At 35.7% G+C, this 14,473-nt stretch overlaps 1 protein-coding gene across 1 annotated transcript; it reads right to left on the reverse strand.

Annotated features, from left to right (window-relative positions):
• Positions 1-260: 260 nt before the first annotated feature.
• On the reverse strand, positions 261-3,030 carry LOC143589731 (uncharacterized). The gene is made up of 6 exons (XM_077070414.1): positions 2,836-3,030; positions 1,632-1,740; positions 1,413-1,543; positions 1,268-1,342; positions 1,037-1,183; positions 261-392 (listed from the first exon to the last, which is right to left on the reverse strand). The coding sequence occupies exons 1-6, from the start codon at positions 3,028-3,030 to the stop codon at positions 261-263; spliced, it is 789 nt and encodes a 262-aa protein (XP_076926529.1).
• Positions 3,031-14,473: the final 11,443 nt, after the last annotated feature.

Raw genomic sequence — 14,473 nt, forward strand, 5'->3', positions numbered from 1 at the left:
TTGTCTTGATAAATATATTTACGTTTATATTTGTATTTCTTTTTGTAAATTAGTAAACTTAGAGTAATCCTATTTAAAAACTAAAAAAATTCGGCTTAAACTGACCGTATTTGACATAATTTTCATGGTTAACACATTCTTCTTTATTTTAGTTTCTTTTTGGGCGTTTTTTCTTATATATTTAGCAAAAATAAAGGTTTGCCAGCAACAAAAAAAACATGTGAACATATAAAGATCCAACACAAACAGATGCAAATTAATTATTTTGATGCTGCTCCTTGTTCTTGTACTTCGGTCGATCTCTTATACTCCGGTTTGAGCTCGTAACTCCCTTGGGTTGATCCTTTGTAGTTGTAGATGCACAGATCTTTCAGCAAATCTTTCAGAAATTGCTGAAACCAAAACACACACATCTGTATATTAATGATGCTAAAATGTATTGAAAAAAAATACTGAACTTCAGTTTTCGATCTCTAAATATAGAAAATCCGCACTTGTCGTCCTTAAACTATGAAAACAACAAAAATCATCCTGATCTATGTTGCCTTGCATGTAAGGGCATTTTGGCCATCTTACCGTTTAACAAAATGAAAAGATTAAAGGTAAATTCTAGGATTTTTTTTTTGTTGGATTAGGTGGTTTTACAAAAATTAAAGTGGTTTTAGGTGGCTGACTAAATTTAAGTGCATAGGTAACTTGCTATCTTAGATAGCGGATTATATGCTAACTTTCCAAGTTGCAATCCAAGTCATCATCCAAAAATGGTGGTTTGTGTAATCCGCTATTTGAGATAGCGGCTTTCACATGTCAAAACTAGATGACTTGGACTGCCACTTGGAAACTTAGCTGACGTGACCTCATAATCCGTTATCTGAGATAACAAATTACCTAAAAGAACTTAAAATTTAGTCAGCCACCTATGACCATTTTTTTTTGTAAAGCCTAATCCAACAAAAAAATCAGCCTTTTCTATTAGGTTTTTAAAATGACCATTTTACCCTTACAACTAAATAGCAAAAGACGTATAGTAACATACTTCAGGTTGATTTGTCTCAGTAATAAGGTTCCTTAAGGTCCAATTTGGTTGTCGCTCGAAGAGTTTAAACATAATGTCTTCCATTTCTCCGCGGTCTCGTCTTGTTCTCTTTGTGTCTGTTCCTTTTACCGGAGCTTTCTTTTTTTCCTGTAAATTTTAAACAAGTTCTTTTATTTTTTTTATTAATCTCAAAAGGGTTGAATTAAAAAGTGAAAAAGAAACCGAAATTACATTCTGTGAAAGGGATCTCAAGGGAACTAACCCTGGCATTGGCCTCATATGCGCTCCATGATCATTGTTAATAACCTTTAACAAGAAGAAACTTGTTAATAATAATAATAATAATAACAACAAAAAGGAAAAACGGAAAAACAACCTGTATCTGTCGGGTTTTAGTCATGTATTTGTTTGTTCTTTCGCGACATAGCTTCCCATATTCCTCCATGTTTTCGTTATGAGGCTTCATATCAAACTTATGATATATTTTCCCTTCAACAGAAACCTTTCCTGAGGCTCCATATCAAAATTATGATATATTTATACAACTTTATGTGACATGATCAAATGAATAATTAAAAAGAAAAGAACTACTCGCCTTGTTTGGATTCGGAAAATACAGACATGGGAATGAAATCTGTTGACATGTCCATTGAATAACATTTGGGTATTCTCCCTGATTCAGTTCCAACCAACTCCATAGTAAACTGATCACATCATGTAAAAATTGCATCAACCAGGAGGATATTAAGAAAGTTTATACTACTCATTCATTCTATCAAATAAGTTGTGCAAAAGATCATCAATTTAGGCAACATCAAATATATAATATATATCCATTTTCAAATTTATGGCATTTATACCCTTGGTTTAAACTAGTGCACTTCTTTTTCCATCTAGCATTGCCTTGATTAAGAAGTTCTAAAGTACAATAAAGAAAAGAGAAAAATAATTAAAGCATGATAAGAAAAGTGAAAAAAAAAAGAACTATTCTTTTTTATTTTTCGCTTCTATCTTGATCATCCCACAATATATTATTTATCTTATAAGATATAAATTAATACACGGTATACTGGTTATCTAACATTACTTGTATCCTAGTATCCAAAACTAAATAAGGTATCCATCTTAATCAAATCATAACAAACTCACAAAACTTTACTGATATAAGCCCCAAATTGCTACTTATAATTGTTATGAAGGTATTATCTAGAAGATGTTTGTTTCATTTCGACAAATGTCTTCGAAAATGAATAGTGGATTCAGATAAACAAACAACTTGATTCCCTTAACATAAAAGAAGCAGTTATACAAGGGTAAATCATTCAACAGTACGTGATGAACATGAACATGAAAATCTGGCATGGTACACTGGCATTTATGAACATAAAGAAAGGAGTGATCGATGCTGAAAAATCTACTATTTAATTACACATCTAGGGCTGTAAATGAACCTAGCGTTCGCAAACTGTTGGTAAATTGCTCAGCGAGAAGTTTGTTAGTTTAATAAAGAAGTTTGTTAGTTTAATTATACATCTAGGGCCGCAATTGTGTACATGAACATTTGATAAGGTTTTCGTTTACATTCATTTATGTTCATTAATGTTTGTTTGTTTATGCTTGCTCATTGGAGGTTTAATTTTGATTATATTTATTTTATGACTTTTCTAATCTTATCATTAACTTACACGCGCATGCATGCATACAAAATAACACCACAAAAGTAAACGACGACGTACATTTAAATCATCATCATATATATATATATACACACACACACAGGTGACAATGAATATATATACCTGAGTAGATGAGAAATCGTTATTGGGAAGGAGGGGATCAACGGTGACGATAACTTTGGCGGCAAGGGATTGTTTATGAGTGAGGGAAGGAGAGACAATGGGAGGGCATTTCATGAGCCACACGTGACGCTCTGATTTCATCGTCTCTAACAACGACGACGATTGTTGTACGCCACTGCTGATTTGGTCCTCCATATTTATCTAACGCCTTTTGCTTTTGCTTTTGCTTTTGCTTTTGCTTTGGTTGAGAATTAGTTACAGATTTGCTTGCATTTATAGTGGTGGGATCGATGCCCTTATATACAATTATTAATAATAAAATAAATCATTTTTCTTTTTTATTTGGATGCATAAATCGCAATCTGATTGAAGAAGATTATCCCACCAAGGTTAGAGCACTTGTTCCACACGTTGAAAAATATAATAAAAATAAAAAATTGTTATATGTAATACATTAAGGGATGTGATCCTCCTACACCACCCCCATATGCCTATACGGCTCGTATAGGCTACGCATTACTGACAGGGAGACAGAAAAAACAGCTTTTTTGAACCTATACGACCGTATAGGTGTTAAATGGCTCGTATTGCTATCTGACACACCATAAAACCTATACGGTCGTATAGGGCTATACGACCGTATAGAAAACTTTTGCAGAAAAAGTCAGCTTGCCTTTGAACACTGTTAACCGTTGCCGAAAAATGACTAAACGAGCTTATGCGAGCTGTATAGTGCTATACAATCCGTATAGACAGATTTTCATGTCTCAAAGCTTAAAACATGAATTAATTTTAAACAAGTATATTATGTAAATGCTAATAGACAATTTATTCTATTCTAAAATATCATATTTAACCAAGTATGTTATATACTTAATACATTAAAATGTAAGATAATAAAGTGTTAATATTTTAAATTGTGTCAAAAAAATTCTCTATACTCGGCCCGTATATGTCCATACAGTCATATTAACGAATTAATATTTAAAATTAAAAAAAAATTGTCTATACGGCCGTATAGCCCTATACGGGCCGTATAGGTCTATACGGTTGTATAGGGCTATACGAGGCACTACAAACAATGAACGACAAGCTCCGACACAAACTGATATGATTCAGGTGTTATACGACCGTATAGTCCTATACGAGCCGTATAGAAAAAATAATGGTGTGTGAGGATCCAAGGTGGTGCTATACGACACAATATATCATTTAGAAGTCAAGAAATTCAACACAATAACTATTTAAGTAGAATTGGTAAACATCTTTAGTTTGAAACATGAGGTCTTAGGTTCAAGACTTGTATTAAACAATAATTTATTTTTCAAAATTTTACAAAATGTTATCGTTTATGTTTAATTCTAGTTACCATTATTTGTAGGTTTTGAACTACACTAAGTATATATTTGTTTGAAATGCGAATGAATGCTATATATATATATATATATATATATATATATAAATTAGTTTTTTATTTAGTTTGAATTTATAGAAACACTGTTTATATATATATATATATATATATATATATAATTAGTTTTTTATTTAGTTTGAATTTATAGAAACACTGTTTTTAGCATTTGGTTCAATTTATCGTCTTTTAATATCATTAAACTTTAATCACTTCCATAACTACACCATTTCTTGTCTATGAAACAAAAGTAATCATATGCAATCAGTATCACCTCTTTTGAAAATAAAGGTAAATCACACACATACATAAATGCTATCCATACATATACACAAGCACATAAAATTAAGCTAATACGCCCGTAATGCATGTGTGGATGGATGGATGGATGGATGGATGGATGGATAGATAAGACATACATATTGATTTTAAAGTTAGAAGTATGAAAATGATATCAAAACCAATAGGCTACTATTGTATAGGTATGCCATATGTGTGCACCTCCGCCAATAACTATTCATACTTAAATGTGTTTGGTAACGGATATAAGAAATTTTGTCAAAGAGTTAATAATTAATAAACATACAAGACTCAAAATATTGAGAAAAAAAAATATATTTTATTGTAATTTAAAATGAATGGGCCCATAAAGATTTAGATTATTTTTATTTGTAACTTAATAAAAATATTTATATTTATATATATATTAATTTACAACTTTTTGGTGCAGTGAAGGTTGTACTTTTGGCTGTTTTTGTTATACATGCTTCATAGCTGTACGTTGTGCATTAAGTGTCGTACTTCTCTTTTGTCCTGTTGTACATTTTCTAAGAACTTTTAGAGCATTCTCATCCAACCCCTTATATTATGTGAGGGGTGTTTTTATAATTTAGAGAGTGATTTAGGGTGTTGTTCACCAAATCACCGGCGGCCAACGTCTCCAACCATTGTCAATGCCACGGCGTTGAACAACCACCATCGTTTCCACTATCATCGCCGTCGGTACCACCCTCTTCAACAACTGACGGCTGAGTTGGAAAAGGGTGGGAGAGGTGGTTGACCTACTGCTGTCGGGTCCTGTTTTGAAACCCTAGGTGACGGTGAAAACTCCAAATTACAGAAATATGTTTTCTTATTAGTGATTAGCCCTGATTATGGAATGTTTAATGCAAGATGTCTTAGAAGTTATCTTCTGTGGTATTTGCTTTGGTATTGTATGTGGCTGATCGTGGCGTGGCAAGATTTGGTTTCCTTTTTTATTTAATTCAGAAATGATGGTGGTCAGATACTCGGCGTAGCAACCTTGGTTGCAGCCACCGTAATGCTTTGTTGACAATGGCAATGGCGCACTATGCATTTGTGCCTCTGACTATGATGATCTGTAGATCTACATCTGAGTCGGTTTTATTTTCTTTTGGTTTTCTGTTTCATTTTAATACTTAACGAGTACTTTGCTCAAAGCTACAACGGGCCAATTTATCCATTCAAGCTGCAGAATTTAAAAGCTGTCCCAAGGGGTAAAATGGTCTTTTGTGCAGCTGGGAAATTGGTGTTGACTGCTGCTACAAATTGATTGTCTAATAATTTTTAGTGCAGTTGGTTATAATCAAATCCAATAATGGACTTCATAGTAGTTGATTCTTATAATGGAAATCAAGTTGGATTATTTGAGGCAGTTTTGAGCCGGCAAGTCACATATTTACTACTTTATTACTATTATTTTGATCTTTTGTATCCTGCACATTTATCATCTACACACTCAACTGTGTTGCAGCTTAATGTTTAGCGTGCATAGTGTAGTCTTATTTGCTGTATTGAATATAGGCAATTGATGTAATCTAGACTCTAAATAATAGATGATAAACAATAAGAACTAGCCAAGATAGAGTTAGATGAGACTTTTATTAAGATTATGCATACAAGCTGATTTGTGTTATCAATTATTTGTGTAGAAAATGAGTTTACAGCTAAAACTATCATGGGCCTTAATATTTTTCAAAACACTATGCTTAAAGTTTTAAAATAAAATATGCACCATTGGAACTAGCATTTTACCCGTCCGGTGGACGGGAATATCAACGTAGGAATGTGACGACTACATTAATTCAGGTTGCCTCGATACTATAAAATCAATATACGATCTAACATCAAATTAATCAAAAACAGTATGTATTCTAAAACAATAACTATACGAGTTTAGCTAGCCCAAAGTCACCCACCACTGGTTGATCAACATTTTCGGGTCACATTTCTCGTGTAGATATAAGAAACCATATGCAGCACCAGCCGCAATCCTTTACGCATGTTCCAATCTTGTGTCAGTTTACCTGAAATTTAAACATTAATGTTTGAAAAGGAATCATACAAATACCATATGTTTAATCAGCTCGAACCCATTTTAGCCATAGCGAACGTTATATTTTTTTCAAAGTGGCCCGTTTTGATCTGAACTAAATTGCATTTTTTTTAAAGTGGCTCGTTTTGAACCAAACCAAATGACTTTTTTAAGTGGCCCGATTTGACCCGAACCAAATTGATTTTTTTATGTAGCCCATTTTGATCCGAACAAATTTTAATTTTTTAAGTGGTCTGTTTGCAAACTCATTTCACTCGAACCCGTTTTGACCTGGCACCCAATCCGACCTGCCTATTTTGACCCAAACCTATTTTTTTAAGTGGCTCTTTGACATGAACTAAATTGTTTTTTTAAGTAGCCCGTTTTGACTTGAACTCATTTTCACTTGAACCTGTTAGCAAAACCAAGTAGACTATAAAACAGTCACTAACAACTTGGACAAAGTGTTGTGGTATGACTGCAAGTTTGATTAGCATTGATAAATCATAAGCATTTTTCTTTAAAAAAGAAGAATATACGAACATACAGGATATAAGTAAAATTGAAAAATACCTTGTTCAACATTCTCAAAAAGCACTTTCAACAATTGGTTCCAAGTATAAAAGTCATCATCCCATAGCAGCAACAAAAATCAAATAAATTATTTGCCAATCAGATTTAGTGCTCCAACTTTTGATTTGATCATCTGTTTGGAAAACGTCATATCTCACTTTCAAAAATCCATGGTCAAAACAATTTATAATAAAGTAGGCATACAAGTCAACAATAAATCTTCTGATTGATTTACTCGGGTATTCCTCGGAGTGCACGACAAATAGCTTCATCTATATTTTATATTTACCATTTAAAAAATACGGCCAGCTAATAAATCAACCACATCCACCAAATTTATCAAGTTTCCATTTTACAACTATATTCGTCTCAAAATATTGATGTGTTGTGAGTTTATAATTTTGTTTTATAGTGAAGAGTGAGAAAAATGAAATGAAACCTATTGTAAGGTAACTAAAAATATTCCTGCACATAGAAAAATTAATCATGCACTTGTAAGTAAAACCCATTGTAAAGTTACATCAGTTTATAGATACATTTTCTGTGCTTATTATAAAGAAATTTCATATGTTTGAAAACAAATATAAGGGATTCCTTGCATATGAATAAACAGTAAGTGTGTGCAGGAGACCTAATTCACTGATTGAACATGTAGTAGCCATTGTAAATTTAAACAATATTCGTAATCTTATTTCTTTGATTATTTATTGTAAATTTAAAAATGATATCAAGTAACCCGGTGCCAGTATACGGACAACTGAGAGCTAGTACACGCACTCGTAAGTAGCATCGAATGCGTGATCGGTGCCGATAATCCCACACCACGCGTAACACGGCATCAGACGCATAACCGGTGCCGGTACCCACGTACATGGTCATCACCAAATTAAATATTAGTTTCATCAAAAACTAAACACCATAAACAGAAGCAGCGTACCTTCCTTTTTCCCACAGAGACTGAACAACAGCACAAGTACCAAACTAAAATCCATGGTAAATATTATCAAAATGCTAGTCAATATATATAGTTAAAAAAACACAAACATCATATGAGTAGCCCGTGCAATAATCAAAAGAATATGATAGAACATTCGAAATATACTATGTTTTCAGGGTATACACTGCCTAAACATTAACATATAAAAAAGGTCCGGACTTTATCTATATATTTTTTTCAATCTCATATCATTATCAAAAACATGGCATACACATCTAATATTTCATAGAGAGTAAAAACTTACCAACAGCCATCCAATATGGAGGGTGAATAGTGCATTTCCCTCAGTTTTTGAAAGTCGCAGCCAACCATATTGGGACTTGAGTAGGTGTTTGTGTTTGAAACAAACCAAAATCACACTGCCAATAATATTAAAAGAACTCATCAAATTATAACATGCTAGGATATCTGTAACTATATGAAAGAAGTAAGAAGTTACTAATTAAAATCATGAAATACCATAATAAAAACACCACCTCTAGGATGCTTCCTGGCCCTTCTTTTCTGGCACAATCACAATCTGCAAAGAATATAGTATTTTCTTTAAACCATCATAGAAGATTGAAATTTGAGATTCAAAATTATTAAGCCCACTGATTTAATTAATAAATAAATTGTAATAAATATATATAAAGAACAAAATAACACCATACATGGATGGGGCTAGCGTATAAAGCTCACATGCTTATTTATTAGGAGAACTTCAATTTAGGCCCGCCCTTGGGCTCATAATCGTTTAAGATACCTGCAACGGTCGCGCGAGGGGTCAAAATAAATGGCAGTGTGTTTTATTTTTAAGATACCTTTGCTCAGCTCATCCTTAAGTCTTGAAATCATGGCTGAGTGCATATATCCAAAACTGAACAATAACCATGTATATTAATTAACAAATTATTATAAAAAATATGATGGTATTCTCACCTTATCTATTACATTAAATTCAGAACTTGATAAAGAGCTCATATCCAATTTCTTTATGACCACTTCTTCACTCGTGTTTAGCTTTCCATAAAATACCCGACAATAAGTGCCCATATGAACCAAAGTATTTGCAGTCTTGGTTAGTTCATCTAATTACAATGATGGTGCTTCAATTGTTGAGGTTTTCTTAGAAGACCCATTTGTTGCAACCACACCAGTACTTGGCTCTCTCACAATCACAATACATAATAAAAAACACATGAACTCGACATGTTTTAGTTTTGAGATGATCTCAACTATGGCGAAGCTGGAGCGTTGTTGCCACACATAGTCTCTGTTAGTAAATTCTGGTAGAGCAAAACACAGGACCATAATCATTCATACAATAATTATTCAAATTACTATAGTGAGCATAAATATATAGTAAGCCTCTAAATATGAACAACATCAAGTGAATACATAGTTGAGCATATATATATAAAAAATAAAGCCTTCGTTTCTAGTTCTTCAACAAACAGCAACGTCAATGTTAGGTTCGGAGTCACACACAAACAAGAATACAATAGTAAAACCGAAAGAATAAACGAAAGAGACACAAGGATTTAAGTGGTTCGGTCACGGTGTATGACCTACGTCCACTGTCGATAACTGGGGTTTTCTTATTATTGAGTGATTCCAACTTACAAGTACAGGAGAGAATATATAGACTAGACAATTAGGGTTTAACCCTTTAACTAAACTGGGCCTGATTAGAGCTTTTGGGCTTGGCCAAAACTCAAACAGCTTAATCTCCTAATTCTGTCTATTCGTCTAAACCGGACCCGACCCATGATGGATCGGAGACCACAACATAACAATCTCCCACTTGGGCTTCGAGACATCTTCTCTAAACCACCACTTGGATGCGTCAAACATTTCAACCTGCTCCCATTCGGAGACGTAAAATGTCTTCACCTGCATTGCCTTGTACATGTAAAATAAAACCCATCTGGTTTTGCACCTCCTAGTTACCCTTCGCCTTCTCAACATTATTCCTGAAGGCCTGCTGAAGCTCTGCACAGCTTCAGCTTATCCAGCATCACCGGCTTGGTGAACATATCTGCTGGATTCTTAGCACCTGAGATATTTTTCAAACTGAAAACACCATCACTGATCAAATCTCTGACAAAGTGATATCTCCTCCCGATGTGTTTAGTCTTCGAATGATAGACTGGATTCTTCGCAAGTTTCACTGCACTCTCATTGTCACAATATAAGAAGAACTCTGCCTGTTTCTTTCCCAACTCTTCAAGAAAAGTTCTCAACCATACTAATTCTTTACTTGCTTCGGCTGCTGCCATATATTCTGCCTCAGTGGTTGATAAAGCAACACTTTTCTGAAGTCTGGACATCCAACATACTGATGTTCCCCCAACTGTGAAAACATAACCAGTAGTGCTTTTAAACGTCTTCTTACATCCACCCAGATCAGCATCTGAATAACCCCTGAGAATTGTATCCTTCCCCTTAAAACATAACCCCAAACTGGAAGTACCCTTTAAGTATCTGAGTAACCATTTCACCGCTTCCCAATGTTCCTTTCCCGGATCCGACATAAAACGACTAACTACCCCGACAGCATGAGCAATGTCTGGCCGTGTACAAATCATGGCGTACATGAGACTGCCAACAGCAGATGCATACGGAACTTTAGCCATCTCTGTTCTTTCTTCCTCTGTTCTGGGAGACTGGTCTTTGGTAAGTTTGAAATGACTTCCCAGAGGTGTGTTTCTCGGTTTAGTCTTCTCATCATTCATCCTGAATCTTTCTAACACTTTCCCTATGTATTTCTCTTGGGATAGTGTTATGGAGCCATCTTTCTTTCTGGATATACTCATCCCCAAAATCTGTTTGGCTGGACCAAGATCTTTCATCTCAAATTCATCAGACAACTGTTTCTTCAACTTGCGAATCTCCTTCATATCAGATCCTGCAATTAACATGTCATCTACATAAAGAAGTAGAATGATATATGAGCCTTTAAACTTCTTTAAGTAGCAGCAATGGTCGGCCTCGCATTTCTTGTACCCAGTTCTCACCATAAAATCATCAAACTTTAGGTACCATTGCCTAGGTGCCTGCTTCAGACCATACAAGCTTTTCTTCAATTTGCAGACCCATTTTTCTTTCCCGGCAACCTGAAATCCCTCAGGTTGTGCCATATTGATCTCCTCGTCAAGATCACCATGTAAAAATGCTGTCTTAACATCTAATTGCTCTAGATGTAAATTTTCTGCAGCAACAATAGTTAAGATCAATCTGATGGTGGTCATCTTCACAACTGGAGAGAATATTTCATTATAATCAATTCCCTTCTTTTGCTGGAAACCCTTGACCACTAAACGAGCTTTGTATCGTTTAGACCCATCATGTTCTTCCTTGACTCTATAGACCCATTTATTCTGTAGAACTCTTTTATCTGGTGGAAACTTGGTTAAAACCCATGTCTGGTTTTTACTCAAAGAGTTCATCTCCTCCTTCATAGCATGCTCCCACTGGAGCGAATCTTTCAACTTAAGTGCTTCATAATAACTCTCTGGCTCACAATTTTCAGTTAAAAGGAGATAATTAACTGAAGGTTTGTAACGTACCGGCTGTTTAGAAACTCTGGTGGACCTCCTAACCCAGTGCTGAGGCGGGTCAGGTTCTTGTGGAGACTGTTCATCCTCAGACTCTGAACTCCCACTGTCAGGGACTCCCTCTGACTCTTCATTTCCACCAATATCATCATCTTCAAATTCAGGAACTGTGGTTTCTTCAGTTTCTGTCTCGGGTTCGGTAGCTGACTCAACTGTCTTTTTCTGAGCATCAATTTCATATTCAACCTGCTCTTTCTGAACCCTTGATTTTGAAGTGTTTCTATCTTTGTATAACTCAGCCTCATTAAAAGTTGCATGCTTGCTTCTGACTACTTTTCTGCTTTCTAAATCCCAAAGCCTGTAGCCCATTTCGTTTGACCCATATCCAATGAAAACATATTCTTTAGCTTTAGCATCAAGCTTGTCATTTTTCACTAGATCATAAGCGCTACACCCAAAGACTTTCAAATGCTTATAATCTGCAGCTTTACCTTTCCACTCTTCTTCTGGTGTCTTGAAACCCAACGGTACTGACAATCCCCGGTTAATTAAATAAGCTGCAGTGTTAACTGCATCTGCCCAGAACGTCTTTGGAAGCCCGGCATTAAGTCTCATACTTCTTGCCCTTTCATTTAACGTCCTGTTCATTCGTTCTGCCACTCCATTTTGTTGAGGAGTGCCAGGGACTGTAAAGATCATCCGAATACCGTACTCTTCACAATAATCACGGAATTCTTTGCTAACGTATTCACCACCGTTATCCGACTTCAAGCATTTCACCTTCAAATCAGTTTCCAATTCAACAGCAGTTTTCCATTTCTTAAAAGTATCAAAAACATCAGATTTATTTTTAAGAAAGTAAACCCATACATTGCGTGTCGAATCATCAATGAAGGTGACATAATAGTGCGATCCTCCCAAAGAAGAGACTGAAGTTGGTCCATAGACATCAGAGTGAATAAGCTCCAATTTCTGAGCTTTCGGTTGTTTTCCGGTCTTCACAAAAGATACTTTCTTCTTTTTACCGAAAACACATGGTTCACAAAATTCAGATTCAACCTTCTTCAGTTCTGGAATTTTTCCTCTAGCAACGAGCATTTTCATCCCTTTTTCATTCATGTGGCCGAGTCGTTGGTGCCACAAACTAGACTGACTCGGTCCACTGGTCACTGCATTTACCCCATCAGCTGGAATTTCAACCATGTATAAAGTGCCCTTCTTTTTACCTCTGGCGATCACAAGATTCCCTTTCACAACTTTCCATTTACCCCCACCAAACATAACATCATATCCTTGGTCATCTAACTGCCCAACAGAAATTAGCTTTCTTCTAAGGCTAGGAACGACCCGAACATCCTTTAGAGTCCATGAGGTGCCCAATGAAGTTTTTAGTTCAATATCCCCCATCCCCGTGATATCAACAGCATGATAATTAGCCAAACGAACTTTACCAAAATTACCTGTTCGGAGATTCTTCATCTTCTTCGTGCTATAAGTGGCATGAAAAGATGCACCAGAATCCATAATCCATGAATCTGTTGATTCTTCAACACAGCAGATAAGAGTCTCTTCTGAACCTTCTGAATCATCTGAACCGGTGGCCAGATTAACTTCCTTCTTAGATTCTTTCTTTTCTTTTGAAATTGAGGGGTTAGGGCATTGGTTTCTGAAATGCCCCATTTCTTTGCAATTCCAACACTCAATGTCTTTTCTGGGCTTTGACTGACTTCTTCTAGACTTTGACCTACCCCTGCCATTACCTTTCTCTCTTCTCCTACCTCTCCCTTCGGTGCTCAATATAGAACTAGATGTCTCACCAGAATTCTTTCTTCTTATGTCCTCCCCTAAAATCAAATCCCGGACTCCTTCAAAAGTAAGCTTAGTATTCCCAGAAGAACTACTAACTGCAGTAACAGTCCCTGACCAACTTTCGGGTAACGAGGATAACAAGAGTAACGCTTGAACTTCATCATCAAACTTGATATCAACAGAAGACAAACGAGAAATAATAGTGTTGAAGTCATTAACATGAGAGGTAACAGATGCCCCTTCCTTCATTTGGTGTTAACTAGCTGTCTAATCAGAAATACCTTGTTTGATGCAGAAGGCTTTTCATACATATTTGACAAGGCTTTCATAAGACCATACGTGGTAGTTTCATTTACAATATTGAATGCCACATTCTTAGCTAGTGAGAGTCTAATAACAGCTATGGCTTTTCTGTCAAGTACCTTCCACTCATCATCTTTCATACTTTCCGGTTTCCTCTCTTCTAGTGCTTCCATTAAATCTTTCTGACATAGCAAATCCTCAATTTGCATTTTCCACCATCCAAAATCCTGACCATCAAACTTCTCAATCTTGATCTTTCCGTCCTCAGCCATTATCCAAATTGAGTTTTGATTACAGCAAACAACCAAACTACCCAAGGAATAAAAGGACTGGAAACTGATCAGAAAAAACGAACCAGCAGCTGCGGAACCCTAATCAGCTGCGGCGGAACTGTAGCAGCGGCGGCGGTACTGTAGCGGCGGCGCGGTACTGTAGCGGCGGCGGTGGAACTGTAGCAGCGGAGCAGCGGCGGCGGAACTGTGTGTATAATCGAGAACCAGGCTCTGATGCCAATTTTTAGGTTCGGAGTCACACACAAACACGAATACAATAGTAAAACCGAAAGAATAAACGAAAGAGACACAAGGATTTAAGTGGTTCGGTCACGGTGTATGACCTACGTCCACTGTCGATAACTGAGGTTTTCTTATTATTGAGTGATTCCAACTTAC

The sequence above is a fragment of the Bidens hawaiensis genome, unplaced genomic scaffold (genome assembly GCF_021521415.1).
Source record: "Bidens hawaiensis isolate Kalapana, Puna unplaced genomic scaffold, B.hawaiensis_p1.1 tig00037771_1, whole genome shotgun sequence".
NCBI classification, from domain to species: domain Eukaryota; kingdom Viridiplantae; phylum Streptophyta; class Magnoliopsida; order Asterales; family Asteraceae; genus Bidens; species Bidens hawaiensis.

Excerpts from the sequence above, each read along its gene's own strand:
- LOC143589731 (XM_077070414.1), bottom strand. The coding sequence starts at position 3,030 with ATGGAGGACCAAATCAGCAGTGGCGTACAACAATCGTCGTCGTTGTTA. Across the intron at positions 1,741-2,835 it reads ACGATTTCTCATCTACTCAG|TTTACTATGGAGTTGGTTGG; the intron begins GTATATATATTC and ends TGATGTGATCAG. Across the intron at positions 1,343-1,412 it reads CTAAAACCCGACAGATACAG|GTTATTAACAATGATCATGG; the intron begins GTTGTTTTTCCG and ends TTCTTGTTAAAG.